The sequence below is a fragment of the Lepisma saccharinum genome, chromosome 13 (assembly GCF_977018435.1).
Source record: "Lepisma saccharinum chromosome 13, izLepSacc3.1, whole genome shotgun sequence".
Lineage (NCBI taxonomy): Eukaryota > Metazoa > Arthropoda > Insecta > Zygentoma > Lepismatidae > Lepisma > Lepisma saccharinum.
Genome location: NC_139241.1, coordinates 35,022,716 through 35,042,030, shown reverse-complemented (window position 1 = coordinate 35,042,030; position 19,315 = coordinate 35,022,716). Strand labels below are relative to the sequence as shown.

General features: G+C 34.4%; 1 protein-coding gene across 15 annotated transcripts in view; it reads left to right on the top strand.

The window, feature by feature from the left end:
• Rab3-GEF (Rab3 GDP-GTP exchange factor) overlaps positions 1-19,315 on the top strand; it is a 335,149-nt gene that overhangs the window by 212,135 nt on the left and 103,699 nt on the right. For 8 of the 15 annotated variants that reach the window (XM_083134034.1, XM_083134032.1, XM_083134035.1 and 5 more), the window contains 7 exons: positions 2,069-2,248; positions 3,870-4,028; positions 8,963-9,173; positions 10,040-10,141; positions 11,562-11,830; positions 12,374-12,577; positions 18,866-19,072. In XM_083134034.1, the coding sequence (XP_082990160.1) occupies positions 2,069-2,248; positions 3,870-4,028; positions 8,963-9,173; positions 10,040-10,141; positions 11,562-11,830; positions 12,374-12,577; positions 18,866-19,072 (1,332 nt within the window). The remainder of the gene's footprint in view (positions 1-2,068; positions 2,249-3,869; positions 4,029-8,962; positions 9,174-10,039; positions 10,142-11,561; positions 11,831-12,373; positions 12,578-18,865; positions 19,073-19,315) is intronic. The other 7 variants (XM_083134044.1, XM_083134030.1, XM_083134041.1 and 4 more) reach the window with 4 other exon arrangements.

The window sequence follows — 19,315 nt, the reverse complement described above, 5'->3', positions numbered from 1 at the left end:
CTGTATCAATCCATCACTATCAATATCAACTCCGGTCATCAGGAGATGCGGCGATGACAAAACAAAATAATAAAACTATTGCTTTTATATTTTAGAGAATAAGTAAGAATATTCACATATTTGAGCGAAATTAGTCAAGTGATACCATGAAACAGCTAGAAATACGCAAGAGATTCACTAAGTTTAGCGCATAAAGGATAGCCCAGTTCTACCCCCCATGCCCAACCGTCTCACTACGTTTCCTGTTGAATGCAATGCTGTCAGGCAGCCCAGGTCTTTGCAACAGGTCTGCAAATCCAAGATCCTTTGGCCATTTTTCCCCTGCTCTTAAAGGTCTGGTCATAAGATACCATTTTTCAGCCCCCTTGTTTACAAACAAGGCAGGGTTTCTGTGATGTCATCAAGATGAAACTTCTCACAATGTCCAGCACTGTAAAGCATGCAACGCTCTTGTTTCTAAGAGAAAAACACATATTGAAGAGCATCGCAACACAACTTACACAAAATACATGAAAGGAATGGTGCATAGAAAAAGAATATAAGTAACCAAAGGCATAAATTTCCCTTTTAATTTTTTTGGATCCTGCAGTTCAAATATCGATGTTGAAAAAAAAATGTTCTTACTTTACAAAACGCGAAGTACTCCCTGTTCGTTTGTGTTTACTATGCTTACAAATGACAAGACTGATCAAGATTTTTGTTCTCGAGGTGACATACGTACTCAGGAACATTTTCCCTAACATATCTTACTTTTACACCAGGGATGGCCAAAAATATCAGGATTTCGGAAAATTTAAAATCTTGACTCGGAAATTTTACTACCCGGATTTTGGAGGCAATCCGAATTTCGGAGAGAGAGGTTTAACAATTTTTCCATTTTTTCAGATACAATTTATTAAGAAAGTTTTGTCTTCCTTATTTTATGTAAGGGAATATACTCCGTTTCTCCGTACAAGAAGAAATAGATTTGTCCATCTCTACTTCACACATAATGTATGAACACTGTTTACTACTTTCTGGAAATTTGCTACTTCTTGCATTTTTTATAACTTGGGAGATTCCCTACTTTTGTTACTATAAAATCAGACATATGATTATGAAATTGCTAGTACTTTTTTTCAGTCTTAGTCGATTCACTTTTCAAATATAAACATTTTTGTTGTTGCACCATGTTCAAGTATATAAACTACACAGGTAGTAATACTATAGTTATATTGCTGAAAATATAGAATGCAATTGAACTGAATCACTTTTGTGTAAAATTATGCATGCTGATACATACTGTCTGTTACATACATTATCACTATTCTGCATTGCAAAGCTTATTTTGCATGATTACTGCATGTTTTAGAAAAAAAAAACAATATTATTTTAGATTTTATATCTTCTTGTCTTTCGATGTAAAATTTTCCCCTTGCATATTTTGTGATGTGTTGTTGTATATATATTTTTTTGTTTGTAGTGAATAATTTTAGTATGTGGTGGTGTAGAATGCCAAAATAATTGCAGTTTAGGTGACAATATTGTTTGAGTTTATTGGTCATAATGTTTGCATTGAGAAAACTGTCATTTCTTTAACTTCATTGCCCTAGCATTGGCTAATAATATATTTTTGTTATAAATTCTTAGCAATTTGCTTCTCTTACATCCTTACAATACTAATATTTCTTGCCTTGGATTGTCTATGAATAATATGATATATATGTAACAGACTGATAGTATGTGATATGCATTGAGTAATATAGTTGATTATTGTGCTTGCCACAAATTGTTAAAAAATGTGGATAGCATATAATACTTTTGGTTTAGACTGCATGCTGTACAAGTTGTTGATGCATTTGACTTTTAATTGTCTTGAAGATTTAAAAGATCCATCTCTAAAATTTTCCTTTCAAAATGGAGATGTATATTGAACATAATTGAGCATGAGGAGATCACATACAGTTTGCCTTGATTTGTTATGTACCGATATAGGAAAATGATAGAATTAGCTAGAAATGCTTAAGCAGTTGATTTTATATAACTTGATTTTAACCCCTCTTGCTTATATTTTGTTTTTATGTTGTAGGCTCTCACAAGTATGGCGATGTCACCACACCCTGTTAAAGATTTGGACCAATTAAATGTGGAAAGTGTTCAGGCCCTGCAACGGGAAGCCAAGACTCCTGTTCCACCAATGACAGGTTTTAACCCCTTCATCTATGGCAACGATATTGATTCGGTTGATGTAGCAACACGTGTTGCCATGGTAAGTCCTGCACTTATTTAGTTCTTGCTTTGTTTTTAAGTTCACTTTATGCTTGTATACTTTAATTGTGACCAAGCCTAAAGTTTAACATATAATCTGAACTATTGTGCAGTGTTCCTCTACTGGAGGTGTAGTGGTCTAATCGGTAGTGTGTCTGACTGACACCTGGGAAACCCGGGTTCAATTCCCAGGGTGGGTGATCTAAGGTCAGAATTTTTCCAGCCTTGTCCCTGCATAATGTGGCTCTGGGGCTCATACAGCCTCAAATAAATGGGTACCTGGAGGGTAAAGGCAGCTGCACCTCCAAAATGGCTCAGGTAGAGAATGTGTGGGCCCCTACCTGCATGTCTGCTAAATGTATCTTCATGTCACAGTGCTATATATACACATGGGAAACTTTACTTTTTCCCCCTTCATTACAATGAAATAGCATTTCTACTATGCCATTGAAGAGGCTCATTTTCTGCTTTAGTAATTTAAATTAAAAATGCAGTTGTCACAACAAATAGATTGAAATTAATTGCCCACCTACATACCACTCAGTACCTCAGCCCTGGATAAACTTTAACCCCCTCAACAATCAGCTTCCATTGTTGTCTATCTCTTATCTTCTCCTTTCACCTTTGTTATCTTTCAATCACCCATCCATCTTAACCTTGATCATTCTTTTCTATCACAAGGAGACATCATGGCATTAATCTCAAAGTTCTCAATAAGACCTGCATAATTATTATTATTATTTTAAATTTTTGTACTTACGAATTTTCTGTAATTACTTTACCATTCCTGGGGTGAATGATCTCGGGTGGGAATTTTCACAATTATGGCCTGCATAAAGTGACTGCCCGAGCATGGGTCAGTCAAAATATAAGTTGCACTTACCCATCGCATGTTCTCGGAAAGAGACATTTTGATGAACATGGTTGGGAACTCTGCTCACTGTTTGCTTGAAGAGGTGGAGTAAAAGTTAAACCATGACTGTTACGGATTGGGTGTTATCAGTGTATTCTCATGTGTTTCGGTCCATGAATGAAGAACTTGTGAAGTGGCAATATCATTCTGATTAGGAAGTTAGAAACTGCGACTCAAGAATGGTTATCAAAAGTTGGTGAGAATTCTTCTAACAAGGTACAGAGAAACTCACGTCACACTATGACAAATGCTTGAAGAGAATTTGTTATTACGTACAAATGTAGCTTTGGTTGTATACTTTCATATAAATACAAGAAATGTGCTCCATATTCCATACACTATTTCCTGTATGCTAGTGCAACTAACTTTTTTCTGAACCAAAATAGAAGAAGACTATGACAGTAACTACAACTATGGCTTCATATTCCTTTTGTCTTATTCTCCCTCCTCCTATTCTTTATACATCATGCTATGATGCCAGGGGTCCTGGGTTCAAATCCCAGCCTGGGCATGGGTTTTTGTGAGTGTCCATTCATCAATTTCATCATGTCATCACTCATCCCCATCTTTGCAAATTAGCCAAAAGTGGCACAAAAAGCAAAGTAAAATAAAGCAAATCAATCAATCGATCCTATTCTTTATAGCTTTTGAAGTCAATGCATTCTTTGCAGTTGTTTATTTCACTAATGTTATATAATTGTGTTTGCAGGTGAGGTTTTTCAACTCTCAGAACTTGCTGGCGAACTTCACAGAGCACACGAGAACACTGAGGTTGTATCCCCGTCCTGTGGTTGCCTTCCAGATAAATAGCTTCCTTCGTTCAAGGCCTCGGAATTCTCACTTTCTCAGCCGCTTTGCAAGAACACAGGTAAGCATGAACTATATTTTGTAAGAACCAGTAATATCGGCAGGAAATTCTTTATTTTTTTTTTCTATTCTCTTTGTTACTGATTACTACAGCAGTGAGGTTAACAACTAGATAATGATGTGTTGTATTACATTTAATAATAGTTAATATTAAATATTTACATAAAGATAAAATAATATCAAGTGCATTGGACATGAGTCTTCTGGAATATTCTTCCCTTTTTAAAATTTAGGTACACAGAAATTGTGAATGGTTGTCAGATCACCAAACTCGGAAAAAGCTTTGAATTAAAAGTACATATTCTCAATACTTTGTCTTAATAATACTTATTAAAAATCAATTTGTGTAAGTGAAAGATAATTCCATATTGTTGTTTTGCATTGTTTTTTTAAATAATTTATGTCATGTTAAGATAATATTTCCAGGATCTTTAACTTTAGAAAACCTTAGGATTTTACTTTACTAATTTCGGAGATATCAGAATAACTTTTTTTGTGCATCATTTGATGTTTATGTAAATATTTTAATAATAACTTATTAATCTGAATTCAGTATTGCATTTCACTGTCATTAATCTTGTTGCTGTAGTAATGAGAGACAAAAACAGACAACACTATCAAGGACGTATTTAGGGGGCTCCAGACCCCACCCCACTGATAGGCTTACCAATTACTAAAATAAAATAATGCAAATATGCTTGTTTAGCATTTGTTGTATAGTTGATGGTTATTAATTTCCTCTGAACATATTGAAAGTCAAGGATTATATTGGGATCATACAGCTTAGAATGACATTAGAAAGATTTATACACACTAGTACACATAATAATGTGCATAAAGTATTAATCAGAAACTTTACTTTTCTCCAACTGCATCGAACATTGTTTTTGTTAATCAATAAATATTCAATTCTTCATGTATTTGACATTAATTTCATTGCCACCCAGCTGGAAAATTTTCCAATTGGTTCCGATAGCCAATATGAGTTTTTAGACACACTATCGGAACTGATTGGTCTATTGGAACCAATTGGTCTATCGGAACCGATTTGTCAATTGTAATGGATTGGTTTCTATTGGAAAGTATTTATACAGGGTGTCGCAAAACTCTTTCAACAATGCTTGGGTGCTGGTAGATATCATTAAAACAAGTAACTTTTCCCTATAAAGTTTACCTCGAAAGAGCTTAGTTTCTGCGCTATAAGCGCTTAAAATCTATCCTGTACGTATGCAACCCAACACAGCAAACACTTGCTCTGACATAACTACCAGGGGCACGTGGCAGGGTTGCCACTAGCGTTCCTCGTTAAGAGAGACAACTTGAAAACAACAAGCTGGGAGTCTTGCCTGAGCAAAATCCAAAATATTAATGATACTTGTGATGTTGTAAGAAGCATTTAGCAGTATTTATAAACTGACCAAGACAAATAATGGGCAGACTGAAATTCAAGATTACGTACTCATTCTAAAATATCTCCATAATTGATCGATTGATTTGGTTTATTTTAATTTGCTTTTCTGCCACCTTTGGCTAATCGCGAAGATGAGGATGATATGATGAAATAACAAATGACACCATTGTCTAGACACCTGGCGCCTTAGCGATCTTTGCTAACAACATCACCACGGAGTGTTTCGTGTATCATGCAATATCAACAATTGCAAGGGACACGTAAGATGGGGGAAATCCACGAATGAACAAATGTAAACATGATGTGTTTGCTGCCTCGTTTCGAACACGCAGACTGTAATGTTATTACAATTTATTTGAAAATTATTCCTATCTGTGCTACCGTTATTGCTAATCGTGTTCGTCTCATTAGGCATCCCCGATGGCGCAGTGGTAGCATCGTCGACTTGTAATCTAGGAGTCCTAGATTCGATACCCTGTGGAGACACAGAGTGGTTCGGATCCCACTTTAAACTGTAGCTCCAGTCCCAATTAGCCTTACTGTGCATAAAATGGACTTAAAACACCCAATCAATCAATCATAAGGAAATAATTGCAAGGCTCTTTTAATTTAATGATTCATTGATTGATTAATTTGCTTTATTTTACTTCACTTTTTGTGCCACTTTTGGCTAATTTGCGAAGATGGGGATGAGTGATGATATGATGAAATTGATGAATGGACACTCACAAACATTCATACCCAAACCAGGATTCGAATCCAAGACTCCTGGCATTGTAGCGCGATGTTCTAACCACTCCACCACAGACACCGACTTTCAATTTAATGAAAAACGTCGTTTAGACATGCACAAAATTCACACATTAAAACTAGTGCTTATTAAGAACCAAAGCCAAGAAATGCATACTTATGTCAAGCGCTGAACTGTAAAGGGCACTCGTATTGCACATTTGCGCATTATTTACATTTGTTCGTTAGTGGATTTCCCGTATCTTACGTGTCCCTTGCAATTGTTGATATTGCATGATACACGAAACACTCCGTGGTGATGTTGTTATCAAAGATCACCAAGGCTCCAGGTGTCTCATCTTCGCGATTAGCCAAAGGTGGCAGAAAAGCAAATTAAAATAAACCAAATCAATCGATCAATTATGGAGATATTTTAGAATGAGTACGTAATCTTGAATTTCAGTCTGCCCATTATTTGTCTCGGTCAGTTTATAAATACTGTCAATGCTTCTTACAACATCACAAGAATCATTAATGTTTTGGATTTTGCTCAGGCAAGACTCCCAGGTTGTTGTTTTCAAGTCGTCTCTCTTAACGAGGAACGCTAGTGGCAACCCTGCCACGCGCCCCTGGTAGTTAAGTCAGAGCAAGCATTTGCTGTGTTGGGTTGCATATGCACAGGATAAATTTTAAGCACTTATAGCGTAGAAACTAAGCACTTTCGAGGTAAACTTTATAGGGAAAATTTACTTGTTTTTATGATATCTACGAGCACCCAAGCATTGTTGAAATAGATTTGCGACACCCTGTATATATATATATACACACATAACTTTAAGGGGCCTCCCCCATGGCGCAGTGGTAGCGTCATTGCCTTGTAATCAAGGGGTCCCGGGTTCGATACCCGGTGGAGGCACAAGTGGTTCGGATTCCACTTTAAACTGTAGGTCCAGTCCCGATTAGCCTTACTGCACATAAAGTGGACTTAAAACACCAAATCAAACCAAACATAACTTTAAATGCAATGGAGAAATCATATAAAACAACTAAAATAAATCTCTGGTAAAGCATGTGGAATTTGTAACTTAGAAAAACTTTCACATACAAAACTTTTTCAAATATATGAACACGTTTTTAATTCTGTAACTTCATTGTGATTAACACACTTATAGAAAATCAAAAAAATATGCTGCTTCAGTCATAAATTGATATGTTGTTTTTCCTTTATACATGCGAAAACAGCAATAAATTAGGTTAAACAAAGAATCTGACCCTCAACACTTAAAAAAATTATAATCAAACAAAACACTGTTGAGGTTGACTTATTTGATCAAAAGATTGCTCATTTTTCCAATTGCATTACATACACATAAGAATAACCATGGAAATTCCATATTTGCAAAAAACAAGAACTAATGTGAACATTTATTCCAACTACTAGCTCCTTTAAGATTGAGTTTGTTCTTAAGAAATAGTTCTTGTTAGGTATTTAAGATAAATCTGACTTCAGTAGTATGCATAAGAATTCAGAACAAATTCAGTTCAAGTGCGCTGATTTTCCAAAGAAGTTCCAAATTACAGGAAATGTGGTGTCAAGAATCAAAGTACCTATGCTTTGAGTCAATAAATGAATTGATAACATATTGATTCTACAATATATACAAACTTACAATTGGATACAATTCACCAATTGGAAATTGTCTTGATTTTCCAATTGGTTTCAGTTGAGATTCTGATTGAAACCAATACATTCCGATAGAATCCGATTCATTCCAATTGAAACCAATTCCAGCTGTGCAGAGCACTTGTTTTTACATACATTATTCCGATCTTAAGTACAGGTAAGTTACATAACGAATATGAGCTGTTATATCTTTATTCTTATACCATCCTTTTACCTATTCATGTAATAATAATACAATATTTATTTATATATTGTAATTAGTATTAATTTGATTGAATGCAATTATTTTAATCCAAACATTATTATTATTATTATTATTGAGATACTTGGTTTCAGATCTCACCCCGAAACATATTTTTGAATACATGCCTGAACACCATGTCAATAATAATAATAATACATTTTCTTTATTAAGCGGCAAGGTTCAGCCAAGGGCTACTCTGCCACCTAACCCTTGTCAATATGATAATACATATAAGATGAGGTAAACTGCATATGGAGCAGTAAGCTAAATGTAAAATAATACAGATACAAAAAAAGAAGAAAAAATACATAGAAATTAGTTGCATACAAAAAAAGTGTAACTACAAATACAAAATACAATAGTAATAGTAATGAAAGTAAGCATTCTGTTTCATGAAAATTTTCATGAATTATTGTATTGTACTTTATTTTTGTTATTTTCCATTGCTTTTCAGTCACTTTTGGCTAATTGTGATCATGAGGATAAGTGATGAATAGATACAATTGATGAATGGAAACTTACAAAGAACATCCATTCTCAAACTGGGACTTGAATCTGAGAAATTATATTGCAAGATCAAAAATCAACCACTTATTGAGCTCAGCCTCCAAGCTGGCAACATTGAATGGTAAATGCTTCAGAAAAGTACAAACTGAAGTGTCCCATTTTTTTTCCTGGAAGATCTGGCCAGGCTAACTTTGCATAATTTTTAATAAATGATATTGTCTCAGATCTGCTTCAGATATTGGTATCTATAACTTATGTATTTTGGTAATATGTTCATGCCAATTAATCCCTAATATAGATTTAAGTTGTAAATGAGTGAAAATTTATTAGTGTTGAATAATTGTGTTGAATTGTCTTTAGGCTGTGGAGTTTCTAGCTGAGTGGGCTCTCACTCCTACCAATGTTGCCTTCCTTCGAGTACACACAGGAGTTTTTGACCCCACTTTAATTGGTGACAAGCCGAAGTGGTATGCCCACACGTTGGAGCCAATCAGATTTGTTGTTTGGGATGAGAGCAGTTCATTGAGCAGTGCATTAAGGTCATTAAAACAGCAAGAAACTCAGCCTACAGGTTTGTACATTTTAGGAAATGGAATAACACTGTTGTATTTTTTTCTGTCCAGGCGAGAGAAAGTGTGGATTGTGAAGAGTGAAAGATGAAGCTATGAAAAAAACATCAGAAAGAAACTATGCTAATTTCATTTTCTCTATTACAAGATTAGATTTGGAAATAGTTAATGATGATGATGATGATGATGAGGGTGAATGAACAAACAGAAGTTTTGTTTTAATGGAATTTCAAATGTGCTATAACGTCATTAATATTATTTATATATTATTGAATATACAATGTTTCACACTCCTTAAGGATAGGAAGCATTTCAGTTGTCAAAGTTGGTCATTGGCATGGGCAGGCAAGAGCTTACTGGGTCCGAGTCTCTCCAGAAACTTTGCAAAAATATCTAGAAATTTTCATCAATGTTTTGGGAATGTTTGCAAAATACTTATTGGCACACACAGTACTGATATTTAAAAATCACATGTTTACTTTTTATGATGAAATATCAATTTGAAAACAATTAACGTGATACAAGAATTTGTTCAGTGCAATGAACAGTTTTTGACCAAATGTCTAAGGACTATTGCAACTTTTTCTTTCACCAATTAGAAAGGCTATTCTCTATAATCAAAAAATTACAAATGAAAATTTATTTAATTGTGTAAGATGGTTAGTTCAAAAGTAACACTTAATGAATACAGTAATACAGTTTTTCAATATCAATTTGCAGCACATTGTACTTTCTTTATTGAGTCCCACCAGAAAAATAATTTTCACTACACCCCTGCTTACATTACAATTGTGTGTTTACTTGTCATATTTTAAATTTTGATGCATACTTAATTTTATGCTCACTAAAACATTTACTTAATTTTCAGATGAGAGTGGTTCTGATTCAGAAGGTGGTGAAAGTACCAGCTCTTCATATTCTTCTTTGAGTGACTTTGTCTCTGAAATGGTTTCTTCAGATCTCTCTCCTAGTAAGTATTAAATACATTTAATTTTTATAAAATATATTTCCCCCACCTCCTTATCTATTTGTGTGTGTGTGTGTCCATTTTTTAGGTTTGTATGATGGAAAAGATCCTACATTCATAAGTTTTGTACATAAAAGTGTTGAATTTGTTTCTTACAAGCAAGAATGCACAGTGATGTCTGTTAGTTTGTACGTGGTTATTTAACATCACCTCTTTAGGTTAACTGTAAAGATGAATGATGATCAGATGAAATGGATGATGGAATAAACACAAACACTCATGCCCTGGCTGCGACTCAAACCCAAAACATTTTGCAGACAAATCCTGAGCAAAGCACTCAGTGACACCACTAAGGTGGCATGTAGTGTTGCGGAGCTTTCAGACAGAAGTAGGAAGGCCCATGTGACGTGATTTTACACTGAAGGGACAAGTGACATGACCTCAAGCTGCACATACTAGAATAGGCACTTCTCCCTTCAGATGGATGTTGATAACCATACAACAACAGACCACTGTTTTCATTTTGAATTGTAAACTACCTTTTTTCCTATTTACAATTTCTGATGCATTGCACATGACTTGGCATGGTTATTGAAGAATATTATAAAGTAATTTCAATTATTATTGTTTAGTTTAAGAAAAGAGGAAGTATATCAGTTAAAAATTGCAACAATGGCTCTTTATTTTTTTGAAATTTCAAATTCTTAAAATTGCTACATTTTTATGTTGTCAGAAGAGAGGTAGTTCAAAGCAATTTATAAAATGTTGCTGAAATTGAAAATGAGTTATGAGCCATTTGAAACATAATGTAACAAAAAAACACATGTAACTACTGTGATATGTGTCAGTCCACTTGCCAAAAATAGAATTCCGTAAGTTCTGGGAGCCAGAATAGGCTCTCTATGTGTTAACTTGACGTGATATACGTTTTTATTATTGTGATTGTACAATATTAGTATTTATCCTATTTTGGTTTTAGAAGTGTTTATTGAAACATATTTGAGGAGATGTGGTTAATTTTGCACTATGTGGTTTTAATTGAGTATTATATTTTTGTTTTGGAAAATAAGTGGTACTAGAGGTATATTTATTCAACCAAGTTGTTGGATATAAAAGTAAAATAATATTAGTTAGATATTAAATAAATAAATAAATATCCTATATTCAAAAACCTAATATAAAGCCATAAGATTATAAATGTTGTTAAGCATGTGATAATTTGGCATAGCATGTTTAGTTAATGTTTGTGATCTGAAAACTGTGAAACGAACTTCAACTTCCACTGGGAACTGAACCCAAGGCACCTTGCTTACATTAGACACATGCTATCAGGGAGGCATACTAGTTAGTTAGTTGTTATCTTTCCTTGTTTTATTTTAATGTACATAAATTCTATCACTACTTTTATATTGAAGTAAAATAGTTATATCTGTTTCAGGTACTCAGGAGGGCACCCAGCTGTCATTGTCAAGTGGCCTTGATCCAAAATCAGTTTATCACCCACCATCATCACTGCAATTACCTGGAATGACATCTTCTGACTCAGCATTCAGTTTGCCTGGCTCACTCTCAACATCATCTAGCCACAGCGATCTCAGTTCTCCGAGCTTCAACAGAGACTCAGAATTGGAGTTCTCAAAGCTGCGGGATGGATCTGAAGCACCTTCGCTACCAAACCGAACAGAGGCAATGGTAAGCTATTTTCCTTTGATAAGAATCATGTGCAAGTTAAAACTGACCTTTACATAGCCATTTTTTAGAATAGGTGATGAATAGATTTTGCATCATATTTATTGTATTATGTTTGCTTTTATGCACTTTTTCTGCATGTATTGATGTTTTTTTTAAAAGTCAAATATTTATAGTGTGAATTTTGTGAGTGAATATATTACTATATTTTGTTTACAATTATCTGGATAAAAGTTGTTGATGTATGCAACTAGAATAATACAAAGCAAACTGCTTCTGCATTCATATTTAGTATTGTAATATATATATTACAATTTTTTCTGATGGTATGCAATGTACACTATAGCTGAGAATAAAAATATAATTATCTAGCTTGATTTATTCCATAATTTATATCGGGATCTGTAGATATCAGTTGAAAGTCCTATTGGCTCAACCTTATTCATAATCATGCTTTGTGTGTGTGTGTGTGTGTGTGGTTTGATTTTGGGAGTGAAAGGTGAAGCACAAGTTCAACAGACTGTTATAATTTTCTTCATTTTACAGGAAAAGGAAGAAGTAGTTAGTCCAGGGGAATCTGACTCCAATTCGACCACCACAACACCAAAGACCGTAGTAAGTAACCAATCATCGATTCCACATCATTCTCCTACTCCTAGCGTGGGAAGTGATGTTTCCCTTGGAGGTACAGGTTCAGACAGGGAGCGCCCGACCACACCCAAAACTAGATTAGGCCGATCAGTCACCCCTGTAAGTTTATTATAAGTTGTTGGTATTCGTGGAAACGTGCTTTCGTTGCTTTCCCTCGACCTTAGTAGTTTGCTAGAATGTTATTTTCTTCTCTCGTAGCTTAGCATTCTCTGTCGATGTGCTCTTGTAGTAGTAGAGAAATTTCTCAGGATTGGGGAAATGTGATTGCGAGAGGGATTCCTGTTACATTAGCTGTACATCTCTTCATGAGTGTTTCCCAAAATCATTTTTCTGATTTGCTATAAATTTTCTCTATCAGTAGACAGAAAATGTTATCGTTTCATTGCATCTTCTGTTAGTAAAACAATAAAGTGAAGCAATATTTTGGAACAAGAATTTGAAAGATGGAAACAGACACAAAGACAAGAGACTTGACATTGATCTAGCTATAGGCTGGATATTATCATGAGTGAAAATTGATGCTAGATCAATTAGTAGATTACATAGATGAATTGGAATTCTATTCCTAATTTAATGAAACTAGTTTCTCTAAATATCATTAAAATAATAACATTGACCAAATAAAAAGCCTGACAAGATATCTCATCCAGGTGATGGATTTTAATGTAATTAATGTTCAGATTTATTCTTTAATATTTGTAATGGCTTAGATATTATTATACATGGGCCATATGGTTAGCACTTTTAAATTGGGTGCGAGGTTCAGTTACCAGTGAGAGTTCAAAAATTACATTATTGACCCAGCATCTTAAGGGCAATGGGAATTCTTGAAAAGATGGAGTAGAGAGCTTAGGTCTTGAAAGCAAGAAAACAGCAGCAATGGGACTCAATGCACTGATCACATGCCAGTCAATGAGAAAGCTGCTTGGCAGGTTCCGACCTTCAGAGCCCTGTTGCACCATCGAGGTTTTTTTAAAATTATTATTATGATTATTATTATTATTGTTATACATATTTTAAAAGATGAAACACAAAAGTCACACTAGTTAATGATTTATATTTCTCTTTAGAGCAATGCAATTTATGCATGATTTAGTGAAAAATGCACCTAATATATTTAAATGATGATAATTTGAAAAAATAATTCCTTTCTTGCCTTCTAATAATAATAAAAAAGTAACCCGTGGCTCAACAGCTCTTAAAGGGCCTTGGCCTATCTTCCGACTCCCAGTCTCCCTCCCACAATCCTACCTAGAAGTGTAGAGATCTTCAACAAGTAATGGGGTGACGTGGAGTCAGCATGTCCAACCCCCAGCCGTTATAGGAGATTTCCGAGACCGGATTACATTACTCACTCGTAGCACCCCAATTTCCTCACGATGCTGGGTTGCCACCGGTCCTATACATAGGCCGAGAACCCAGGGACTGAACCCAGGCAGACTCGAACCCATGCCGTCCCGCAGTCGGAGTCCAAAACACAGCACCTTAGGCCACACGGCCACAGAGGAGGACCTTTCTTGCCTTCAGTGATTTTAATTTTTCATATAACGGTATTGTTTCTTGAACGTTTTGTATGCATGTTTGTTTAGAACTCCAGTTTTTTTATTCTTCTGAGCTTTCTCCCCTTATATGTGGTGGGCTTCCTAATCCCCCTACTGCAAAAAAAACCAACCAAAAAAAAACCGGTTAATTATGTGTCGATACTTACCATGTGTTTTTTTTTTTTACTTTGTCTATAGTAATACATAACAAAACACTTCACAGCAGAAGAGGTGGTGAAGACTAAAAATTATATGTTCAAAGTGATAAGCTCATGGATGTACAGAATCATTTACATGAAGAATTAATACTGTTAAGATATTTAGCTAGTTTTCTGTAGTGCACAATACAGGGTTTATAGAGAACTTTCCATCTGGGGCGATGTCTGAAAGTATTGGTTTGCAGTTTATTCACTGATACCATCTGATGCTTTTCCAGTATTTGGGTATTTTGAAGAGTCTGAAACATTGATATGCAACATTTGTGGAGTCTGATTATTGTGGGAATTATGCAAAATTAGAAAATTTAATTTATTTGGTGCAACTAATACATGAAAAATAGGTTTTGTGATTAGATGACAGCAAGTTAATATTCTGATATAACTTTGTTGCAAGTATTTAAACAATCATTTTATGTATTCTTTGAATGATTTAAAGTAAAACTTTAGTAAACTTATGCATATAATTGCAGTGGCATACTTACATGTTAATATTAATGTATATTTTAAACAATTGTTATAATTTCAAGCACTGGTATTGCTATCAGTGAGAATCAAGAAAAGTATCGGGAACAATATAGATATCAGTTTAAAGTGATATCAGCTCGACCCTAGACGTTGTTGAGCAATTTGGGGAGGGGAGTTGTGTTGGGGGTGTGTTGATAAATCACTGCCACAGTATATTACACTGAATAGAAACAGTACACACACATACACACATATTTACATACATACATATATATATGAACCACTTTGCTCCTTGCTTCATTTTTACACCCTCACCTCTTTTTTCAAACATTTGTGAAATTTTGTCATTTTACCCAAGAAAAAATTGAGTCAATCTGATTTTTCTTGTAATATCTTTGGCAACAATTGCATCTAGATTCTTTGAGTACTGTGTGAACTGGAATATTTCATATTTCAGGGATTGTATAAATATTACTGTGCTTGTTACTTATTATATATTATCTCTATTTTGTTCTTAAGATTCTGAGTTCGGGTCTTGTTTTAAATATATATAATAAACATATATAATTTTAAGAAAAATGTAGCAGATAAATTTTTGTACATATGTATATATGTGTGGTGAGTGTGTCTGTATGCTTGTGTGTGTGTATGTATGTAAATATATTACTCTGTTTGTGGACTTATTTCTGGCTGTATTGTATAATGTGATTAGTCATATTTGAAACAGGTTTGTTAAGATATAAAAATGACACTATTCCATTCTTTCTTCTTATACTTGAGTATTTTATGCATGTGTATCATGTATTCCTATTGGCTTTGTTGCTTCTGCAATGTTCTGTCCATACATATAACAAGCAGAAAGTCCACAAATCAACCACAAATCGAACAGAGGAATGTGTAGACAAGAAAGGTTAGAATGTGTTTAACGATGTCTGGTTTGATGTGTTGTCCTTCCCACAACAGAGACAAGTTGATAGTTTGCTTCAAATGTGTCTCTTGCAGACAAATACAGTTTTGTGTTGCTTAAAATTCAGAAACTGGAACAAATCACAAAACAGAACAAAAGTAAAAGACTGGGAAGGGCTATTGGCATTTTGGAGATATCTCACTTGATAAAACTGGGAAGAAACTGAACTGAACAGGTCTACTTTTCTTACCTTTTATCCTTCTTTATTGTGCTTACTAGATTCTCCATTGAAAAAAAGGGGTGGTGACATTTCAGTTTATGCTTTGCTTCATCATGTAGCATTCAATGTTTTCAATTCAGCAGTAGCATATACATTAAGCAAGAAATCGTCCAAAGCAATAGTTTCCAGATGTTCTAAACAACGGTTAATTTATAGTGTTAGACTAAAATATAATAACCTAGATGCATTGGATTGCTGCATTCTTATACAGTGGACCACAGAAGTTTTCTATGATCCTTTAAAATTTTTATATTTATATATATTTATCAGGTAATGACATGGATAATATTCAATTATTCAAAAAATAATGTGTGCTTCATTTCTGGGTTAAAGAGTGAGACAATCAAGCATCCCTAAGTTATCTCTCAGAACACTGGGACCTCTAGGTTAAAATCGGGACTGTGTGGTAACTCTACTTCTTATCCTGGCAATGGGGATCCTCAAAACGTCAATAGTCCTTTTTTGGCCCTTTATTTTCATAATGTTTTGTATATTGTTTCTGCTTTTTTAATGTTAAGACTATGAACTCGATAGCTCTTGAGTCAGTTGGAAATGAGCAAAGAAACTCATTGCTACACAGTAAATGGAAATGGAAGAGAAGGGCTTACAGACTTTAGTTTAATCCTCTTGTTTTCTGTATTTTATTGGAGAGATTCATGTAGGAAAGTTTTTATAGTGATGTTTGTGGTACTGCACATTTGTGTATCCCTGTATAACATACCCATACCCTGGCTTCTTCCATATTGAGGGTATGACTCAGTTTATAGCAACAATGCAACAGGTTCCTGCTGTAAAGTTACTGTTTGGCAAGTGCAGGATGGACAACATATTAGATCAAACACACGTAGTGTATATCTGCAATATTTATGAATAATTTAAGTTAATTCCAATCAAAACCTTGTTTGCCACCCATGTGCCACTTTTGTTTCCTTTGCTAGGGAATAACAAAAATACCTGAAAATATATGCATTACAAGACAATTAACCTTAATTTGCTTTGTTTTCAACAATCATAAAGCAGGGTTTCTAATGATCTGAAATGCATGGAAAAGTTAGGGAATTGACTGATGTTTTAAAAAATCAATGGGAAAAGCTAAAGAAAAACTCATAAAAACATTTTAAAAATCCGGACAAATCATAGAATATAAAATATGAATATTGAACATGTTGTGCATTTTGATTTTTGTAAACAGTAATTTGTTATAATAGATGATCGGATGCAAAATTTCAAGCCTAAGCTTGCATATATCAACTCTAAAAATATACTGTAAGTAGAGTTAAAATAAGGTTAATTTGAGAAAACCTGCCAGGAATTTGTTTTGGCAAGTAGATTTGATTTGATTTTTGTTATTTAGCATCAATTTTCTGCCACTTTTGGCTAAACATGAAGATGAGGATGAGTGGTGATATGATGAAATTGATGAAGGGACACTCATAAAGAACATCCATGCCAAGGCCAGGATTTAACCCAGGACCCCTGCCGTCATAATGTGCTGCGGTAGCCACTCCACCGCAGAGTTCGGCTTCTAGCAAAATGAGTGGGAACCTTACAAAACATAATTTTTTTGCTCCCATAACTTCCTTCGATTTGAACATATCCTTAATTATAATTTTGTTCATGGTTTAGAATAAAATCCTTTCAAATGTATTTTACACATACTTTCTTTCATATAAACATGCCCTTGTCATCTAAGGAAGGGATAAATGATAAAACATATTAACTGAATCCTTGTATATAATATCAATTTGCACACAAATTATCAATAAATATTATTTTATTTTTCATACAAACCCAAATATTCATTTTAGTGCTATGTCATAAGTAAAACAACTGAAAAGAAAAATTAGTATTCTTAAGTTCAATATTGTATGTATGTGTCTTATTTTCCATATCTAAAACTAAGCTTCCCAGTCCATTCTCTCACCACATGTAAACAGTCAATTTTGAGCTCCTCAGAAATAATACAAAAGAACCAATCAGTACACATGTGGCACCTTTGGTGCTCAAATGGATACCTCTTCCAAATCAACTGAAGAACTCAATATTGATGATTTTGCATAGATTTACCAGGGTTGATTATTGAAGTAGCAGAATGGTTGTTGTGACAACTTCAGAAAACGTGCTGAGAATTGTAGTGGCTGACCAGAATTCCTTAAATCGACTTTCAAAAAATATGAATTAGAATTTACATGGTCAGATTTGGTTTATTGAACCTATTTTGCATAGATTCTATCTTAACTTTGCTATCAATTTCCCTTATGTGGTTTGCTGCATAAACTTTCTACTTGCCTGATGTAAGTTGGCAATTAATTTAGTGTGTCTCACATAAAACTGGTACACATTGTATGTTTCGTTCAGTATAAGATGCCATGTATCCAAATCTCTCTGTTCTCTATTACTAGGCTTATTTATGAGCAAATAATGTAGAATATCTCATAATATCCAGCTCTAATAACATTAAACAATTTTTCAAATAAGTAATTTGAAAGACTTCGAACTTATGTAAAAAAATATCATAAATTTGGTTCGTTCATGGTAGCCACATCACAGATAAGAGCAAGTAAAAAATAGATTACTCCCCTGTGCCATAAAAGGACTTCACACATTTTTGGTCTTGGCAATAGTGGAGGTGATAAGAACACCTTCACCTCCAGGTACCTATTGATAAGAGGCCAAGTGAAGCCCAGAGTTACTTATGCAAGGACATTGATGGTCCAAGAAAAATGTCTTTAAGAATCATAAATAATTCACAAAGATGTTATTTCGTGCAAAATTAATGCTGGTCACACGTTTCTGTTGAAAGTGTCTCTTCTTGTTTCACACTGCAAGAAAATGATGCACCACTCTGAAAATGAAATGATCAACCCTTGTATATAAAGATTTTTTTGCATCCATATTATAATCATAAGAACTAAAACAGAAAGAAAGCAAAAGGAATTTGCCAATGTGTTAACTAAGGAGTGAAACACTCCTCAGGTGCCCCCACCAAGTCCAACACCACAGAGACAGTCGAGCATCACAAATGTGTTGGCTCGAGCATCAAGTTTCGGTTCACCTGGGGGTCCGACAAGACAAAGTAGTCAGTCGTCCTTGTTTGAGCAGTTTGCTAGCCAAGCAAAAGAACTCGTGAGGGAGACCACTCGCCAAAGCAGCCAAGATGGTCTTTTGGCTCATATGGATAAGGTAACCTCTCTAATTTGGTTTTGTCTCTGTGTTTCTCTGTTTATTATTTTTTTACTTTCTCTCCTTCTCCCCTGTTTCTTAAGTGTGCCATTAATGTTTTAAGTGTGGACTTATGCACTGGCATCCTTTCTGCCATTTTGTGCTAACAATAACATGAACGCATGGAACATGTTAAATGTTGTAATGACAATAATTTATGCATTAATGCATATAATATATTTTTGTGATTAAATGCATGAGAAT